This window comes from Rattus rattus, chromosome 2, assembly GCF_011064425.1.
Source record: "Rattus rattus isolate New Zealand chromosome 2, Rrattus_CSIRO_v1, whole genome shotgun sequence".
NCBI lineage: Eukaryota > Metazoa > Chordata > Mammalia > Rodentia > Muridae > Rattus > Rattus rattus.
Window position 1 is genome coordinate 10,692,908 of NC_046155.1, and position 17,509 is coordinate 10,710,416.

A 17,509-nucleotide genomic window follows, 5' to 3' on the forward strand; every position below is an offset into this window, starting at 1 on the left:
ACCTTTAATCCTAAACAATGAAAGTAAGGTTAGTTTATAGAAGGAAGCAGCCAGTTTGGTTTGAAAGTGACATCTAATTGAGGGAAAGACAAAGTGACAAATCAGAGAAAGATTTGACTCAATTAGTCAGAGATAGGCTATATCCAGCTCTCATGAGAGCAGCATAGGAAGGAGAGGTGACTTAAGAGAACTTCCTAGAGAGAGGGAGAGAGGCAGTTCAGTTGAATGTGGTTAGGTATGGTACAGTTCAGAGTAGAGAATAGTTGAGTTCCATTCAGTCAGTGCAGTGGAGATCTGTTCCTTTGTGAGTTTGTGCAGTCCATGAAGATCAGCAGAGGCAGTTTTACTGAAACAGTTTTACAGAGACAGGTTGTAGGTGAAAACAGAACAAGTCAGAAGATTAGAACAGATTCCCAGAGTTAGTTTGAGGCCAAACACAGCAATTGAGTGAGAAGTTGTGAGAAACCAGTTTGAATGAGTCAGCTTGGAGAGGAGTTTGGGCCAGAACAACTAGCTGAGTTGAACCAGTCAGCTAAAGTTTAGAAAGAACTAGAAAGGGTGAGCTTATTCAGTAGTAGGCCTCTGAGACGACAAGTATAATGGGTGAATAGAAGTTACTTTTAAGATACTTAATACTGTATATGGTAATTTATAAAATTAAAAAAATTAATAATAAATAATAGTCAACTGGTTGGTAACAATATTGATATATAAAATAATATGGGCCCAAAAAAGCATGATTGGACCTGTGGTTTCTGAACAGAACATGGGGGAAGATGACCCCGAATTCCAGTGATTGGACACTGTAAAAATCTTTAAGAAATATCAACCTTGCCAGTGTCTGTCAGATTTACTTTATCAGAGCATAGCACATGCAGAAAGATACCCAGAGGCTGTGTTCCCCATGACATTTTATTGTGAAAAAGATAACGAGAAAAGAATGTTTGTGATGCTGAGAACACTGCAGTTAGGTTTCGGCCCTCTTGTCTTTCCTCTGTGGTGGGGTAATGGTAAGCAGAAAGAGGCACTGATTAAAAACCCAGTGACTGTTAGCCATGAGCCTAGGAACAAATTCCAAATACAGGCACTAAATAGATTTGCACCATGGGCAGCAAAATAACAGCTTATTTTCAGAGAAGGTTTACTACATGAAATTGTACCAGTGATTCTTCATGCCTGTTACTGCCTAACAGCATAATCTGGAACGTTGTCATATATAGGAGAAGCTGGGGACGACTCTTGCATCAAGTGGTTGGCCGTATACACAGTTGGAGCAACCAGGACAGACTAGAAAGGGTAAGAGAAAACAAGCAGAGTCGTTACACAGTTCAATCACTCTCCTCTGTCCCAGCAGAGTGGAGGACAGAGAGCTCGGTAGTCAGCTCCCAGTGGGGCTTGGCAGACACTCAAGTCCACACTTCTCCAGCAAGTATTCAGATTCTTTTTACAAAGAAGAGAATCAACTCACTCTGTTGCCATGGAGGATAGTTTGGTATGCAAAGTAGGCCGTGGCCCACGCTATGCTGAATTCCAACAAGGAAAATATTGCCAGCACACCTGCAATTCCTCTCCCAGAAAGCTGAAATCATAAACAAATAGACCGTTAGGCTGAACAGGAGGCTCTCAGGGCGGACTTCAGAAACACCCTGATTCATCGAAAGTGCTATCTTGCTAATGTTCAACTTACTCTGTGAGTGACTTTCTTTTTTTTTTTTATAACAACAGTGAGACTGTTGCCGAGAAAAAAAATCATTTATATTCCATTATTCCTAAGTAGTTTATTTGCTGAAAGAAAAAGTCTTCTGCTATTTAAAAAAAATCAAAAGACATTTGTATCTCTCCAAAATAAGCATTTGATGACAATAGAGAAATAATCAGGGGTGATTGCACACGCAGACAGTCTTCCTGTTTTCATGGTAAAAAAGCCACGTAAGACATGGCTATTGTATTTATGCAGAATTTCAAATGCAGAAAAAAGAAATTCTGCTCTGTATCTATTGAGCCTATGGTGGTGATGGGGTGGTTGTTCTGACTTCATCTATCCGCAAATATAATTTTTCACTTTGTATTAACAATCACATCCCTAGGAGTAGGGTTAGAAATGGAACTTTCTCAACAGAACCACTGTTTAATGAATAGGAGACAGCAATGGATATACTCTGGTAGTGAAAAAGGAACCGTCATGTGGCTAATGGAAGGACACTTACCACCATCCAGTAGTCTTGATAATAGTGGCCATTGTTGTTCAGATCACACAGAAACAGAACCACTCCAACAAAGGCAGAAATGATGCTAAAAATGTTTATTATCAGGGTACTCTTCACCTAATAGAGGTAACAAGAACAGTAATCCATGCAAAAGGCAAACGAATTTAAAGGGAGTGGGAGTCTTTCCAAGTTAATGTTTCTTAATTATTGGCATCTTGTTTTAGTTTTGACTGTACTGAGGATTGAACTCAAGGTTTGATGCATCCTAGGCAAGTCCTTTACCACCGACCTATATCCTTACCATGAAACAATATTCGAAATTGATATAACATCTTTCTTCTGCCCTTCTGAATAGTTGTGAAAATTACACTGTATTCCAGCTATCAGTCCCCACCCCCCAAGAAGCTGTAAATATTTTAAGTAACAGAAATATAAGAGACAATATAAATGGAATTTGAAGCAGAATGCCGTCCAACACATTTATGTAATGGCATTTGTTTACAATAACATCTCCACGACATAACTGGAAAATGTGTAGGGAGTGAAAGACTTGGGAGCACTCATTTCTGCATGGAACATCTTCATCAACTTCTTAAGGCTCAAGATCTATGGGGAAGATCTTGTTATCCACCCTTCTCTCTCTCAAGACAGAAAGAACACAAAGTTGGGTGGATAGGGAGGTTGGGAAGATCTGGGAGGAGTTGGCAGAATGAAGAAAAAATATTCAAAATATATTTTATGAAAACTTTAAAGAACTGAAAAAAACTCTACTTTAAAAAAGAACAAACTTAAGGGCTTTTTTTTTTTTTTGGTTCTTTTTTTCGGAGCTGGGGACCAAACCCAGGGCCTTGCGCTTCCTAGGCAAGCGCTCTACCACTGAGCTAAATCCCCAACCCCTTAAGGGCTTTTTTTTTAAAAAAATTGATTTAATTTTATTTTTTATCTGGGTGTTTTGCCTGCATGCATATCTTTGTAGCATGAGCATGCAGTGCTCACGGAAGCCAGGAGAGAGATCGAATGCTCTCCCCTACGAATTATGGAGAATACAAGTCACTGTGTGAGTGCTGGGAATGAAACCCTGGTCCTCTAGAAGAGAACTTAAGTCTGCTCTTAACTAATGATCTACAACTGCAAGAACAAACTTTTAATTGGCATTCTGTGATAGATATTTTGTTAAATATTTAAAATGATATAATTTTTAACTCTTACAGCCACTACACATGGGATGGTCCTAGTATCTGACTTTATACATTCCTATCTAGTTGTACAATCCCAAGAGGTAGAGTCTCTTTCTACACAGCCTGTGAGGGACGGGACCTATATAGAGAAGGATGCTCTGTTTTGTTTTGGATTACAATAGATGCAACTAATCAGACTAGGCTGATTTTAATTCTAGCATAACTCACTGTTTTATCTTGAGAGCATGAAAAATATGATTCCATGTTCCTATCTCCCTCCTTTGTTCTTGTGCATGATCTCATATAATATTGAGACCATTTCTGGTCTAGGTTTATGCAAAAGATATCTTTCTCCTGGTTTGCTACTAAAGTAGGAAATTATAACATGGGGCGTGCTGAGGCTGGGAGAACGGAAGCCCAGTCTCTGTGGTCATTTCTATGTGCTCTTCCTATGCTCTAAACTGGTCGCTCTCGTGGCGATTTAAAGAACTGACAACAGAGACAGTCTGAGTAACAATAGGAGTTACACACCAGTGAAAAGTGAAAATACAAGATGGAGCTGAGGAATGGCAGTGAACACCAGAACTTTGTTGTTCAAGTGGCTTATAGGTGGTTGGTTTTTGGCTCCTAGATTCTTCCTTGGTTTTCCCTGAATGCCATGTGACCCAACAGAACCAGTGTGCCAGCACGTGAAAGCTTAAATAACACTTGCCTTTACTGATTCCCTCTCTTGTGCTTTCAAGAGCATGAAACTGAGTGCTCTGTTCCCCTTCTCCAGCACAGGCACTGCCCAGCGGCTGGCAGATATTTTGAGAAAGAACTTCTTTTCATCCATACTCTTCTAATCTATCATCTCAGGTTTTCCTTGCAAGTAAATCAAATCAATCTTTAAAGGAATTTAAGAAATTGAAATAAGTTTTCTAACTTACCAGACGGTCAGAGAACTTCTTGAATGCTGATACGGAGAGTGAGCCAGAAACAATGAACTGTAGACATAGAGAAATCCGTGAATGGTAGGTTCTCTGCTTGCACCTGGGAATGTCTCTTTGTACAAGAGATTGGTCCAGTTATGTTTGTTTGCTTGTTTCCCTCACATACAGCATACTATTTTTTCTTTAGATTAACTCTTGGGGATACATCTCTAATTCCCCACCCTCATTTTCTTGCATGTAAAGGACTTGGTAACAGATGACTCGACTTTGCATGACAGCCTCCTACTCAACCTCATCTTGTGAACGGTCTACCTTCCACATGTTTTGGATCATCCCCTTTCAAGACCCTCCATCCTATACATTGGCTTTGTATTAAGAATGAGTTTAAGCTGCAGTGGAGTTAAGTCTGAAGTGGGGAGTGGCAGCCTCCCCCCCCCTTTCTGATCAATCAGAGCTATTATTTCTAAAAACTCTCTAGCCATTAGACACAGAACTTTCCAAGAACTTGCTTTGAACAGGCTGGGGACACCTACTCCTGCACAGGGAGAGTTGTCCTAGCAATCTACTCACAAAGACTCCACCCCAAAATGGATATCCACCAATAAAAGCAGTAGAGTAATATGCCCAAGTCTTAGAGTAAGAGGTGCTCAGTAACCCAAGAACAACTCCGAAGCCAATGTGCATCAATCCAATTGTGATTTGCACTCCCTGAAAAAGAAACCAGAGAGACATTTTAAAATCACCTTTTTATTGGTAGCCTGTGAAATGTTACAACCAAAGTCATTCCTTTTTATTCACTGTTCATGTAACCAGGATCCATGAGAATTCACCTAAACAGTTAATATTTTGATGTATACTGAAACATCAGGGGAGGAAGGGCTTCAGGTGAAACCTTTGTTTGAGGGGCCAGTGAGCTGGTTCAGTGGGTAAGGACATTTGTTGTCTTGTCTGATGACCAATGTGTGATACTCAGACCCCGTGTAGTGGAGAGCACTGAGTCTTTCAAATTACCCTCTGACCTCTATCTATGTGTGCATGCATGCACACCCGCACTTGTACACATACACATACATATGTAATAAACGTTTTTAATAAATTTTGTTTGATTTCTTCATGACCTACAAAGAGGTCTTTAGGAAGTGTGACTACTTAAGCACCTCCTAGTATCCCTGATGAGTATATTTGTTCATAGACTGCTGTGACCGGAGTGACAGCGACTGTCTTGTATAAGTAAAGCAGTTCTCTGTCCAGGCAATGCTAGTCATAAGAAAAGGAATCAGTGGAAACCAAGTCACTCCTAGAATATTAAGCACATGCCGGATAACACTCTAAACATCCTGCACGTATTATTTCAACATGTCACTGTGCCAACAACTATATGGAGACACAAAGCCATAAGAAATCAAGTGCCCAAGGCACGCCCAGAATGCATGACCTGGGACTGACTCCAAAACTCATTTACAACCTGTCCTTTCCGGCTCAGCCTGGTTCCACCCATTCTGAGTTGCCCTGACTGTTATACTTGTCAAATGGATTTGCTTTTTCCTCTGTGAATTCCTCTCACATTTTAAGATGTAAAATCCATGGCATTACTTGCTTTTATATCTCATATATTTTTTAATTTCAAAAACTATTATTATTTTATTTTCTGTGCCTGGGTATTTTGCCTATATGAATGTCTGTGCATCACAAGTGTGCCTGGTGGTGTTCAAGGATGTCCAAAGGGGTTTGCGGTCAGATACCCTGAAACTGAAGTTACAAGCAATTATGAGCCACCATGTGGGTGCTGAGAATGGTAATGTCTTCTGCAAGAGCAGTGAATGCTCTCAACCACAACACGGTCTCTCCAGTCCTCATGTTGCTTGTTTTTTTTTTTTAAATGCTGGTATACAACCGTTCTCATACCAAGTAAGAGATATTTTACCAGTGCTAAGGGATAAATCTTTTACTTTGTAACTCTTATCACAACTTTTGTTGTAGAGTACACATAGATTTCTGAGAAGCAACAGTTGCTATATTGGTCCAAAGCTCAGAAATATATCCATAGTTCATTTTGTCCCAGGTTTATGATTATATCTTATTTATCCAGGAAGAGTGTAGTCACAGAAACTTCTGTGTTTATTTCCTCAGTGGATAGGTACCAAGTAAAATTAAATTGAATTAAAGGAAAAATAACAATTTCATAAATACTCTAAAACAATAATGTATTGTTGAAATACACTGAACCTTGTAAAAGCAACCTTGGGGGTGGAGTGTTTATTTTCAGCTCACAATCTCAGTTTATAGTCCATCATTGTAGAGAAGTCAAGGCAGAAACTTCCAAGAACTAATCATATCACATGAGATAGGGGTGTATGCCAACCTACTCACTGACTCATGCTCGGCTTGATTTCTCCACTCTCATACCACCCAGAACTCCCTGCCTAGGGAATGGTGTTACCCATGGTGGGTTGGATCCCCCCATATCAATTAATTTAATTAAGATAATCCCTCAAAGGGCAGCATAATGCAGGCAGTCCTTCATTGAGTCTCTCTTCTCAGGTGATTCTAGGCTGTGCCAGATTGACAATTAAAACTGACCATTCCAGTGGCTTTGAGTGGAGGGGACAGATATTTTACCCTAACCAGCTGTGGTCCCTGAAGTATTGTGACAACTAGGCATGTAGCTTCACAATCTTCATAGAAAGGACCCAGAATGGTCTAATCATGTTTTTTTAAAGCAGAACATTATCTTTTCTTTAAATATATTTTGATTGTTTATGTCTTTTCTACAAGGCAGAATGCTCCAACTGGATCATGTTCCACACAGTAAAATCCAAAGCTGTCTGCTCCAGGTATGCTTTCCTCCTCCCCCCTGGCCACCTTCCCACTGGTCCTTGCTTTAAGCATTCTGTTGCCCTTTATTGACCTTCTCCTGTTCATCAATACACATACAATACCATCCACATCTCATCTGAAGACCTTATACTGCTCATTTTCTCTTGTTCTGATATTAGGATGGCTCATTGTGAACATCATGCATTTGAAATGTCCATCTTGATCAACTTCAAGTCACTAAGTATTCACTGTCTGCTTCTTCTTCCCTGTACACTCCGTATATTACTTAATTTTTTTTACTTAATTTTTAAGTTAGTACATAAGGTACTAGGATTCGTTACACATTTCCAAATGGAATTATTGTTATGTCCTTTCTCTTTTCTCCTCATTTATTTGCCTGCACCCTCCTCATACCCTCTCACCCTCAGAAGCGTCCACTCCTCAACACCTTTTTCTGTTCTTGTGGTCTCCTTTCTAGCTTTATAGTCCATGGCTACACTCATTAACCCCCCACCCCCCACAAACAGTAAGGATGTGCATATGAGAGAGAACAGAAGATTTTTGCCTTTCTAAGTCCGGGTCTCCTCACTCAGTATCACCTTGCAACATATTCTCTAGTTTGCATCCTTATTATGTGTACATAGCTGGGTCATAGACTACCTGCAGGCAGAGAGTGTGCCTGGCTTGGGCTTCAAGATATTTCCAGCAATTGTATGGGGTTGGCTTTGTGAGCTGTGAGTTTACAGGGATTGTACTCCACTTGGAAGGGGAGGATTCAAGGAGCCATCTTTCCAGTGTAGATTGGCTGCTTGAGTGGAGCGTCGGGTACTGTTCATTTTTATTTGCCTGAAACACTGTGACTAAACTAGACTACCCAAAGCAGTAGCTGCTAAAATGGGCATCTATTGTCTACTGACTCTCGTAGCCAAGATTTTGGAGCTGGATACAGGAAGAGGCATGGCACAATTTGGTGGGAGTGTGTGAAGAGGCATGGGGAAAGCTTAACAAATGACAGTCAGTTCTGTCTAAGCATGTTGAGTCTTTACGTCATGTGTGCTTTACAATGCTTAGAGAAACAAGACTGTGTGTGTCCAGTCAAATCAACTTTTGTAAGCAAAGCAACAAAGACATAGAATTTCCAAGAGTTTAAAAAAAAAGTTGCTTCCCTCAGACTGTTTGCCAGTATCTCAATTCCCTTTAAAACAGTTATCAATGATTGCTCTAAAGTTAATTCATCTTTATAGAAGTATAGGTTAATAACCAATCCAAAGACAAAAGTAAAGTTGTCTAAAAAGACTTTCAGAGACAGTGAAATCAAGCAAGAAGTATATTGGGCTCCTGTCATGTCACCATTCTTGATCTTCCTGCTTGGGAGAGCCTTTTGTCAACTCTTAGACTTGTGTCTGAATATAAAATAAATGAACCCAGGGTGATTCATACACATATTGATCATTTCTTTTGAGAGAGACACAGTTAGCAGAATAGTCCTTACAATGTGTTTGCTCATTGGATGATATACTATTTATAACCGGCAGATGAATACAAGCCTTGCAAATGCAACATTAAAATTCTAGTGGCAAATCCACTCACCCCAAGTGCTACTGCAGCATCTTTAACATTGCTGGTTGCTGCTCTTGGTGCTGGATTTACCCTTGGCACATTTTCTCGACCCAGCTGATTGTTAGGGAAGATTCCTGGAGATGTAATGAAGGAAACTTGCCCAGTCTGTACTTGGTTTCTTACATTTGAAAAACCCAGAGGTTGTTGAGGATGAAGACCCATGGAACTTGTTGGTGGGTAAGGATTCGGAATGGTGCCACGCATTCCAGGGTAGGTAGTCTGGAAAGATGTCCTTATGTCCCCTAAGCAGTACAAAACGAACAGAAGTAACGCAATTATCAGGAAGAGAAATTAAAGGACATCTTGTCATCAGTAGGAATATGATTCTCGATTGACCTATATATTGTAATCCTATATATCCCGAGGTTCAAAAGTAAAGGAGGAGATGATGGGAAGGCATTTAGTTCTCAGTTCTTCATATTTAGTTTTGCACACGCAATGTGTGTGTGTGTGTGTGTGTGTGTGTGTGTGTGTGTGTGTGTTTTCCTGAGTTCATTGCTTCTGAAAGGCAGCAGGAGGCAGATGGTGACTGAAATGTCAGGAGTTTATGAATGCGTGGTCTGAGTGAGTGCCCCCATTAAAATGCCAATGGTTTGATGCACTAGTAGGCTGTTTATTTAATTCATGCTTTAGACAAAGGGTGAAGACATCCCTGCTCCTGGGCTCTTATGACCCCTGTGAAGTACAAGAAGATGGTTTGCAGGGAAGATCTCAAAAGTGAATCTAAGGGTACTGAACACAGTAGGCTTTGGTCAGGAGTTTTTGCCTTCCTTCTTAAAGGATTATTAATGATTTTTGTCCATATTTAATCATGGAGATTTACTTCCAACAAAATTCCCTTGGCCACATTGGACCTAAGATGCTGATCGAATAAGAATCCTCAAGAGTGATTTATTTTAAATAGAAGTAGGGAGACCTAACATGAATGACCGTATGTGAGTTAGCAACTTTCCCTAACAAATAATTTTAATCTTGGACTAAATTCCTTGCCATCTTATTGCCTGACAGACACCAGTATAGTTTTCTGTTCCTCGACAACAAACTAAGAGTGAGATTGTAATGCCTTTCCTCAGCTTCAAGTGAGCTCCTTAGAATAACAGTCGTTAAATAGCACAGGGGCTGTGTACTGTGCTTAGTTACAAATATCAATTTGGGCTTAGAATTCTGGTTCTGATACCAGCTGTGTGTTTAGCAAGTTTGTTGAACTTTCTTTGCTATTGTGTTTGCAACACAGTGTTAAAAACGATAAAAGAATAGCTTCCCCCTAGAGCTATGAGAGGCGATCCCGTGACATGCAAAGAACTGCTGAAACGGGAGCCATGCGTTCTGTAGACCCAGTTTCTGAGACTAAATTTTATTCCGCTCTTTTTAGTCTCCAACCTGGTACTTCACCAACTGTGGTACCTTGAGCAGCTTTCTCAATCAAATTTCCGTTAGTTCTTGTATCTAAGCTGTAAAAGGACAGAGGTTGCCATTTAAATGGCCCGAATAAAGGTTGAATGATGACAATTTTCATAAAGGCATTGTAAGAGTTCCCAGCACAGGTCAAGAGTCCTGTGAATGGTGTGACTATTGCATTATTAGAACCCAAAACCATCTATCGTATTTCAAGTAGAGGATGTGTGTCCATTTGGTAAAATGGGTTGAACTTCAAAGGGTCAATGCCAAGAGCAAAGAGACAGAAGATGGGTGTAGAGTAATAAGTCAGAACAAGGATTTTCCTGGGCTTTAAAAAGTACAGAATTGCTCTTTCCTGTCTTGCAAGATGGCGGGCGAAAAGGCGGAGAAGCCTGATACAGAGGAGGAAGAAACCTGCGGCCAAGAAGGCTGGAGGTGATGCTGCTGCCTCTCGTGCCCGGCCCGATGGTGCAGTCAAAAAGGGTAGCCCTAAGGTTAAAAAGCCCAAGAAGGGCAAGCCCCACTGCAGCCGAAATCCTGTCCTGGTTAGAGGAATTGGCAGGTACTCCCGATCTGCCACGTATTCCAGAAAGGCCTTGTACAAAAGGAAATACTCTGCTGCCAAGACAAAGGTTGAGAAGAAGAAAAAGGAGAAGGTCCTTGCTACTGTCACAAAAACAATTGATGGGGCCAAGAACGGAGGCACCTGGTATTATCCTACTGAGATGTGCCTCGAAAGCTGCTGAACCATGGCCAGAAGCCCTTCAGTCAGCACCTGAGGAGGCTGCGCTCCAGCATCACTTCCGGGACTGTCCTGATCATCCTCACTGGGCGACCCAGAGGCAAGAGAGTGGTTTTCCTGAAGCAGCGGGGCAGTGGCTTGCTACCTGTGACTGGAGCTCTTGCCCTCAACAGAGTTTTTCTGCGCAGGCCACACCAGAAGTTTGTCATCACCACCTCTACACAAGTTGATATCAGCGAGGTTAAAATCCCCAAACACCTGACTGATGCTTACTTCAAGAAGAAGCCACTTCACAAGCCCAGGCATCAAGAGGGCAAGATCTTCGATGTGGAGAAGGAGAAATAAGAAATTTCAGAGCAGCAAAAGGCTGATCAGAAAGCTTTGGACTCGCAGATTTTGCTTAAGATCAATGCCGTTCCTCAGCTCCAGGGCTACCTGCGGTCTCAGTTCTCCCTGACAAACGGCATGTATCCTCACAACCCGGTGTTCTAATTGTTAACAACCTAATTAAACAGCCTCATAAGTTTAAAAAGAAAGTATAGAATTAAATGATTGTCCTATAAGAGGGGAAGGAGAGGAAGGGACACGTATGCACGCACGCACGCATGCGCACACACACTGTATTTTTTTTTTTTTTTGCCTCTGATCATTTTGTTAGGAAATTTTAAGACTTTTCGATTTGTGATTTCTTATCTGCTATCTATCTTTGAACACGGAACACAGACTACTAACACCTGACTCTATAAAACCCACCTCAGGATGGATTGTGTCCAATTTGCTGAAGTTTTGGAAAATGATTAGGAAATGACCCAGTTCAACATTTTTTGGTTCCTATCAAAATGACCTAGTAGTATGTCGACGTGGGAGTGATGCCAGGGAAACAGGCTTAATTGATCCTTCAATCAAAATGAGGATCCTTAGGAAGGAAGACAGTCAGCTCAGTGCTGAGTCTATTTTCATAGTTTCTTTTTTAAAAAGGAGTTAGCACATTTTTTCCTCTTAGCAATTAATAAGCTACTTGCAACCAGTTGTTTTTATTTTTCTAAAAAATAAGAACTACCACAACTATTTTAAAGCGCATGAACACCTAAAAACACCAGAGTTCTGATGAATTATAAAGCACAGGGACCATAGCAATAGAAGAACCAGTCGGTGAGCTAATCTCAAATAAAGATGGGGAAAAATACGACTGTAGTTTCTTTCTACCCCCTTTCCTCCTTCGTCAGAACAGAACAAACACGGTACTGTTGTTTAGAATGTATTATGTAGAATATAATGAAACCTCACAGTGACTCATAGACACTTCCAATAGAATCATGCCTGAAAACATCATCTTTCAGAAAATATTTAAAAAGGTGACCTAGTGCAGGGTGATTTCCCGCCCTTATTTTCTATAAAGAGGCCTCTTTAGTGAGTCATATTCAGAAACCAAGTGTTTCAATGTCTCTGTGTGGATCCTTGGTCACCACATTATCAGCAAGGGTTCCTGCTTGGCGGTTACTATGCATGGACTTTCACACATCTGCATCCATTATTCTTAGCACCAGATTTACATATATGGGTGTTTGTCTATAGATACACTTGAAGTGCCTTTAATAACAAGCGTAGTAATTGTCTTCTTTCTCTCTGGGTTTCTCTCTCCTTCGCCAACTGTCTCAATACAGATTCAAGAATTGGCTTCACCTGTCCAACCCAGAGAGAAGAATGTCCGCAAACCCACCCAGACACATCAGCCCGGCTTCATACCCATTGAGAAAGGCGGGGTGGTCTCAGTGGACTTACGCAGCTTTCCCAACACCGCAGGGCTCTCTCTCTCTCAGCTACAATCTGATCTGCTCTTGGCCATTTATCTGGAGTTTTTAAGCACCTTTACTTCCTTGCTTCAAATGAGCCTATCCCATCTCTACATAGTTCCAAAGTCCTTTTGCTGCTCACTTTCACCCCATTTGTAAATCTGAGAATGTGCTGTTTGCATTTCGTGCTGGGAAATGTGTTCTGACTCATTCGTGCTGGGACGTGAGTTCTGATGCTTCCAGTCACTTCCTCTTCCTTTCTCCAGCCCCTTTGCGTTCTCACCCTCGCCAAAGCAGTGCCACCCCCACATCGTGCCTTTTAAATCAGACAAGCACAACTGCAAACCTCAGACAGGGAAGAGCAGAAAGAAGAGGAGCAAAAGTGCGCATGCTCCGGACACCTGGACGCTGCTACTGAGGATGATTCATCAGGATTCATTTTACATACAGACGTATATGGTTTTATAAAAACTCACTAAATCAAGGTCAGATTGAGTAGATTTTCTATAATAAACCCTTTTAACTTACCGTTTCATTAACACCTTTACATGTCAATCAACCCTTATAATTCTCAATACTGGCGTGTTATAATTTTGGAGGCATTCTAACTATTAATGTTCAATTGCATCTCAGAGGTGCAAACAAGTGTCCTAAGATCAGAGATCCAGTGTGTGCTCTTGCCTCCAAAAGCCCCAGGGCTGGCAAGTTTCACATATGGTGAGAGCCACTGAGTGTTTTCGAATAAGCAAGTGGGGTCAGGGTCAATTCTTTTCACTTACACCCCACCCCACACCCACATATGCTTGCTCACTCGTGCATACACACACCACCACTGTGTGCACACCACCACCACCGCCACCGCCACCACCACCACCACCACCACCACCACCACCACCACCACCACCACCACCACCACCATTTTTCTTAGAAAAGAATGGTTTTTGAAAATAATGTTTTTATTTATTCTTTGAGAATGTCATACAATATATGCTCACACAATATATATGGAAAAGAATATTTTATTCTTTTCTCTTTTCTCAACTCCTTCCAGATCCCCATCACCTCCCCAACCACTGGACTTCATGTTCTTTCTCTCCCTAAAAATGGACAACCAACCAACCAACTGTGGAGCCTGAGCAGGTCAACTACTCCGAGCATGGGGCCTGCCCTGGAGTGTGCTTGATGTACCCAGGGCCACTCTGTTGAGGAAAGCGTATTTCCCTTCTCCCAGCAGCATCAATCATGGAGTCGGACTTTTTAAAGTGTTTGCTTTTAAATTATCTGTGTGAATTAATGGTAGTTTCCTTTCCCTGTGGATTTGTATTTGTATGTATTTTTCTAAAGTAGACAACAGGATGCTGGAGCGTTTATGATGTTATGGACCTTAGAACGTGACAGGTTGAGTCAATGGTTTTGTTCAAAGGATGGGCATCGTTAAAGGAACAAGAGATCAGAATTGTTTTAGAAGGACAAAGGACTCGTGGTGGCTGTCTGAGAAGGAACCCTGTGGTCAGCTTGATTCATGTCAGCTGGGCAGTAAGGGAGTGAAGCAGACAATGAGCAGTGCCCTTTAAGTCTCCTGTCCCCCTCTGTTGGCCTCATAGACTTACCTCTAGCCAGAGTCTCAGCATAAGACTCAGCGGTCAAGTGTAGGAACATCTGTGTATAACAGAGTGAAACATTAAAGTGACTGGTGTCAATAAACATCAAGTTTTGACATAAAATGTGTATTTCCTTTCTGTAAAAACACACAGAGAAAACTTTTTTTTTTTTTTTTTTTGGCAAACTGTTGCATAGCTCACCATACAGAATTCTGGAACAGTCCTTAGGTCAATCAGGGTTCTAGGAAATGTTTTTCCTACATTAAAATAGTATCACTAACTAGCTTAGAAAAGTTACACTGGTGGCAGTCAGTGTCCTGTTGCTATTAGCATGCATGAATGCTGCCCCTGGCTAATGTCACTAGGAGCAGACAAGATGTAATGGGAGACTATTACAGACTTACTTTTGAGAAGCGAGTTACAGGAAGTTAACTTTCTCAGGGACTATAGCTAGTAAGTGCTGAGGAATGAGATCTCAGGATACTTCCTCCGCATATGTGGTGAGAACTTGCATTCCTTACGTGGGCTGCTTTCTGACTGGAGTGATTTTTGTGGAAAAGCAAGACGCTAGCCCGTAAGCATGCATACACTTTTGGTATTTTGACACACACCTGTAGTAACCTGGGAAGAGAGAATCTCAGCCGGAGAATCGCCTCGATCACATTGGCCTATAGCTATGTCTATGGGCAATTCCTTTATTTTATTTCTTAATTTTTAATTTTAGCTGTATGGGTGTTTTGCATGCATGTGCTTGCGCATTATGCGTGTGAGTGCTTGCAGGGGTCAGAAGAGGGCATCATATCCCCTAGGGCTGGAGTTACAGATGGTTTTGAGTTGTATTGTGGGTGCTAGGAATTGAAGCCATGTCCTCTGTAAGAACAGCCAGTGCTCTTAACCTGTGGTGCGTTTTTTGATTTGCTAATTGATATACAAGGGCTCAGCCCACAGTGGGAAGCACTATCCCTAGGCGGGTGGGCCTGGGGTGTATGAGAAAGGGAGCCAGGGAGCATGTCAGAAAGCAGTGTTTCTTTTCCATCTCTGCTTTTGTTCTCACCTACAGGATTCTGCATTGAGCTTCTGCCCTGACTTTCCTCAGTAGTGGACTGTAACCTACAAACCTTCCTCTGCTAGCTTGTTCGGTTAGTGTTTTATTACAGCAATAAAAAAACATCTCTTAATGAGGCTCATAACTTACTGAGTTAAATAAGGAAACTAATACAATTTCCTGATTCATACATGCAAATAATGTGTTTTGATTAAATCTACTCTGTTTCCTCCTGCCCTTTCTCCTACAGCTGTCCCTTCCCAAGTCCATGAACTCTTTTTCAAAACCCACTGAGCCCACTTAGTATTGCCAGTACTAATCTGTTGGCGTAGGGGCAGCCTCTCAGGGGCTGCAGACCTGAGGAAACCTGACTCTTCCTTTTCTGCAGTTACCAATAACTCCTTAGCTAGGGGTGGGGGCTTGTGAGTCCTCCCAGTCCATCATGGAACCCTTTTAGCTGGCTTGTTCTTGCACACATATGCAGGTCGCCACAGCCACTGTGAGGGTCTTCTGTGCCAAGACCCTGCCATGCGCAGAAACAATGTTCTACTGGCGATTCTGCCACCAGATATTGCTCTTCATGCGTAATCTCTGTCCCTCCTTCCACCCAACCCCACTTGCTTTGGATAGTTATACTGAGATTGATTTCTTTCCTTTTGCATCCAGGAAAGATAACTTGGAACTGTGGAGAGGCAAGGATGTGGTTGATGTCTATATGCAGGTGAGGACAGGCACAAGATAAGGCAAGGCTTGTGATTGGGCAGTGAAAAAGAAAGGCGGGGACAGAGTTTTTGTAAGGCAGGAGAGAGGAGAAAGGAAAAGGGAGAACCAAGATGGAGGAAGAGAAAGATGACCCAGATCTGTGTGGCCTGAAAGGGCCACAGGTAGTTATGAATATTTCCTAAGGGATGGACTTTTATAGGACAATTTGTCTTACCTAGGTGGGCAGTTTACACGAATATTAATTGGTTTAGAGTTTATTGTGTGGGCGTTTTGTGGGGTGAGGATTTACTGATGTAAATCTCATTGCTAAATTACAAGCTTACTGAGTTTTTATTTTAATAGATTACTGGGAGTTGGGACTACAACCACAGGCCCAGATGCTGGGAATGTGAGAAGAGTCCACAGGAAGAGAGTTGCAGGAGGGCAGCTGCTGCTGGGCTCAGAGAGAAGCTGGAAGCAGCCGGGGATGCAGATTGCGAGCTTAGTGGTTGAGATGCTTTGTTGATTGAGATGAAAATATCCCATAGATGCCACATGGCCTGATGGTGATGGCACTGGCATGAGATGGTGAGACCTTTTTTAATATTTGCAACACAAGGAAATGTCTCCTCTCTGAAACCATGTAACTTCAGAATGTGACAGGCAGTTGAGAACTCCACATCAATACTTGTCTAGTGTGTCTCTTTAGGACAAAAATTTTGGCCTTAAAGTATGAGCCTGCCGAAGAGCATAAATTCCCAACAATTAAGGATTAGTTGCTCTTGTGTCTAGCACTGATATTAAAGAGCAGAGCATGTTTGCACACTCACTAAATGCTGAGGCCCAGCTTTATGGAGGTCAAAGTATGGTAATTGAATGAACATCGGAGGACTTGCCTGCTACCCCTCAAGGCTGATTTCTTTAGGTCCTTCCCCTCCCCCTCTTTTCTGTCTGTGCATAAAACCTACATCTTCAGCCTTAGGATCTCATCATCAGAGTCCTTCCACTTCACTGGTGATCTGTATGGAAGGGTAACAGTGACAGATGCTTTTGTGTGTGTTGTGTTTATATTAGGATAGGGAATATTTCTAACACGGTAATAACTTGCATTTTACTTGCAATATGGTTGAGTTTCAAAAAAAAAGTCCGACAGCTATTATTTTAAGTACAAAGGCGTCTGATACTGCTCGGTACCAATAGCCACTAGAGAATGCGTTTCATGACCAGAAGGTTGTTTCACCATCTTCATTCCTGATCACAATGGCAGCTGGTCAGAAAGTATTTAGCATCAGCACTGTGTGCATTTAAGCACTTCGACCGCAAACATTCTCAGAGCCAATCTTCATGTACGTGTTCAGAGTAAGTGGATACAAAATGAGATCCAGAATTATGAGTTTTACATTTCACTCCTAGTTGAAGAAAGGCATCTTGCATCTTCAGAATCACTAGATTACTCTGACGGTAATGAAGCACA

At 41.6% G+C, this 17,509-nt stretch overlaps 1 protein-coding gene and 1 pseudogene across 2 annotated transcripts; one reads left to right on the forward strand and one right to left on the reverse strand.

Annotated features, from left to right (window-relative positions):
- Nucleotides 1–894: 894 nt before the first annotated feature.
- On the reverse strand, nt 895–12,726 carry Ms4a12 (membrane spanning 4-domains A12). Of its 2 annotated transcripts, XM_032891646.1 has the most exons (8): nt 12,641–12,726; nt 8,725–8,996; nt 4,888–5,025; nt 4,315–4,371; nt 2,208–2,324; nt 1,469–1,579; nt 1,161–1,287; nt 895–1,061 (listed from the first exon to the last, which is right to left on the reverse strand). In XM_032891646.1, exons 1-7 carry the CDS (start codon nt 12,642–12,644, stop codon nt 1,180–1,182), a joined length of 807 nt encoding a protein of 268 aa, XP_032747537.1. In that variant the 5' UTR covers nt 12,645–12,726; the 3' UTR covers nt 895–1,061; nt 1,161–1,179. The 2 variants fall into 2 exon arrangements, with proteins under 2 accessions (XP_032747537.1, XP_032747536.1); XM_032891645.1 differs by having other exon boundaries at nt 895–1,287.
- LOC116890978 lies at nt 10,306–11,386 on the forward strand (annotated as a pseudogene).
- Nucleotides 12,727–17,509: the final 4,783 nt, after the last annotated feature.

Excerpts from the sequence above, each read along its gene's own strand:
- Ms4a12 (XM_032891646.1), bottom strand. Across the intron at positions 2,325-4,314 it reads AGAAGTTCTCTGACCGTCTG|GTGAAGAGTACCCTGATAAT; the intron begins GTAAGTTAGAAA and ends TACCTCTATTAG. Across the intron at positions 1,288-1,468 it reads CTATCCTCCATGGCAACAGA|TCTGTCCTGGTTGCTCCAAC; the intron begins GTGAGTTGATTC and ends TACCCTTTCTAG.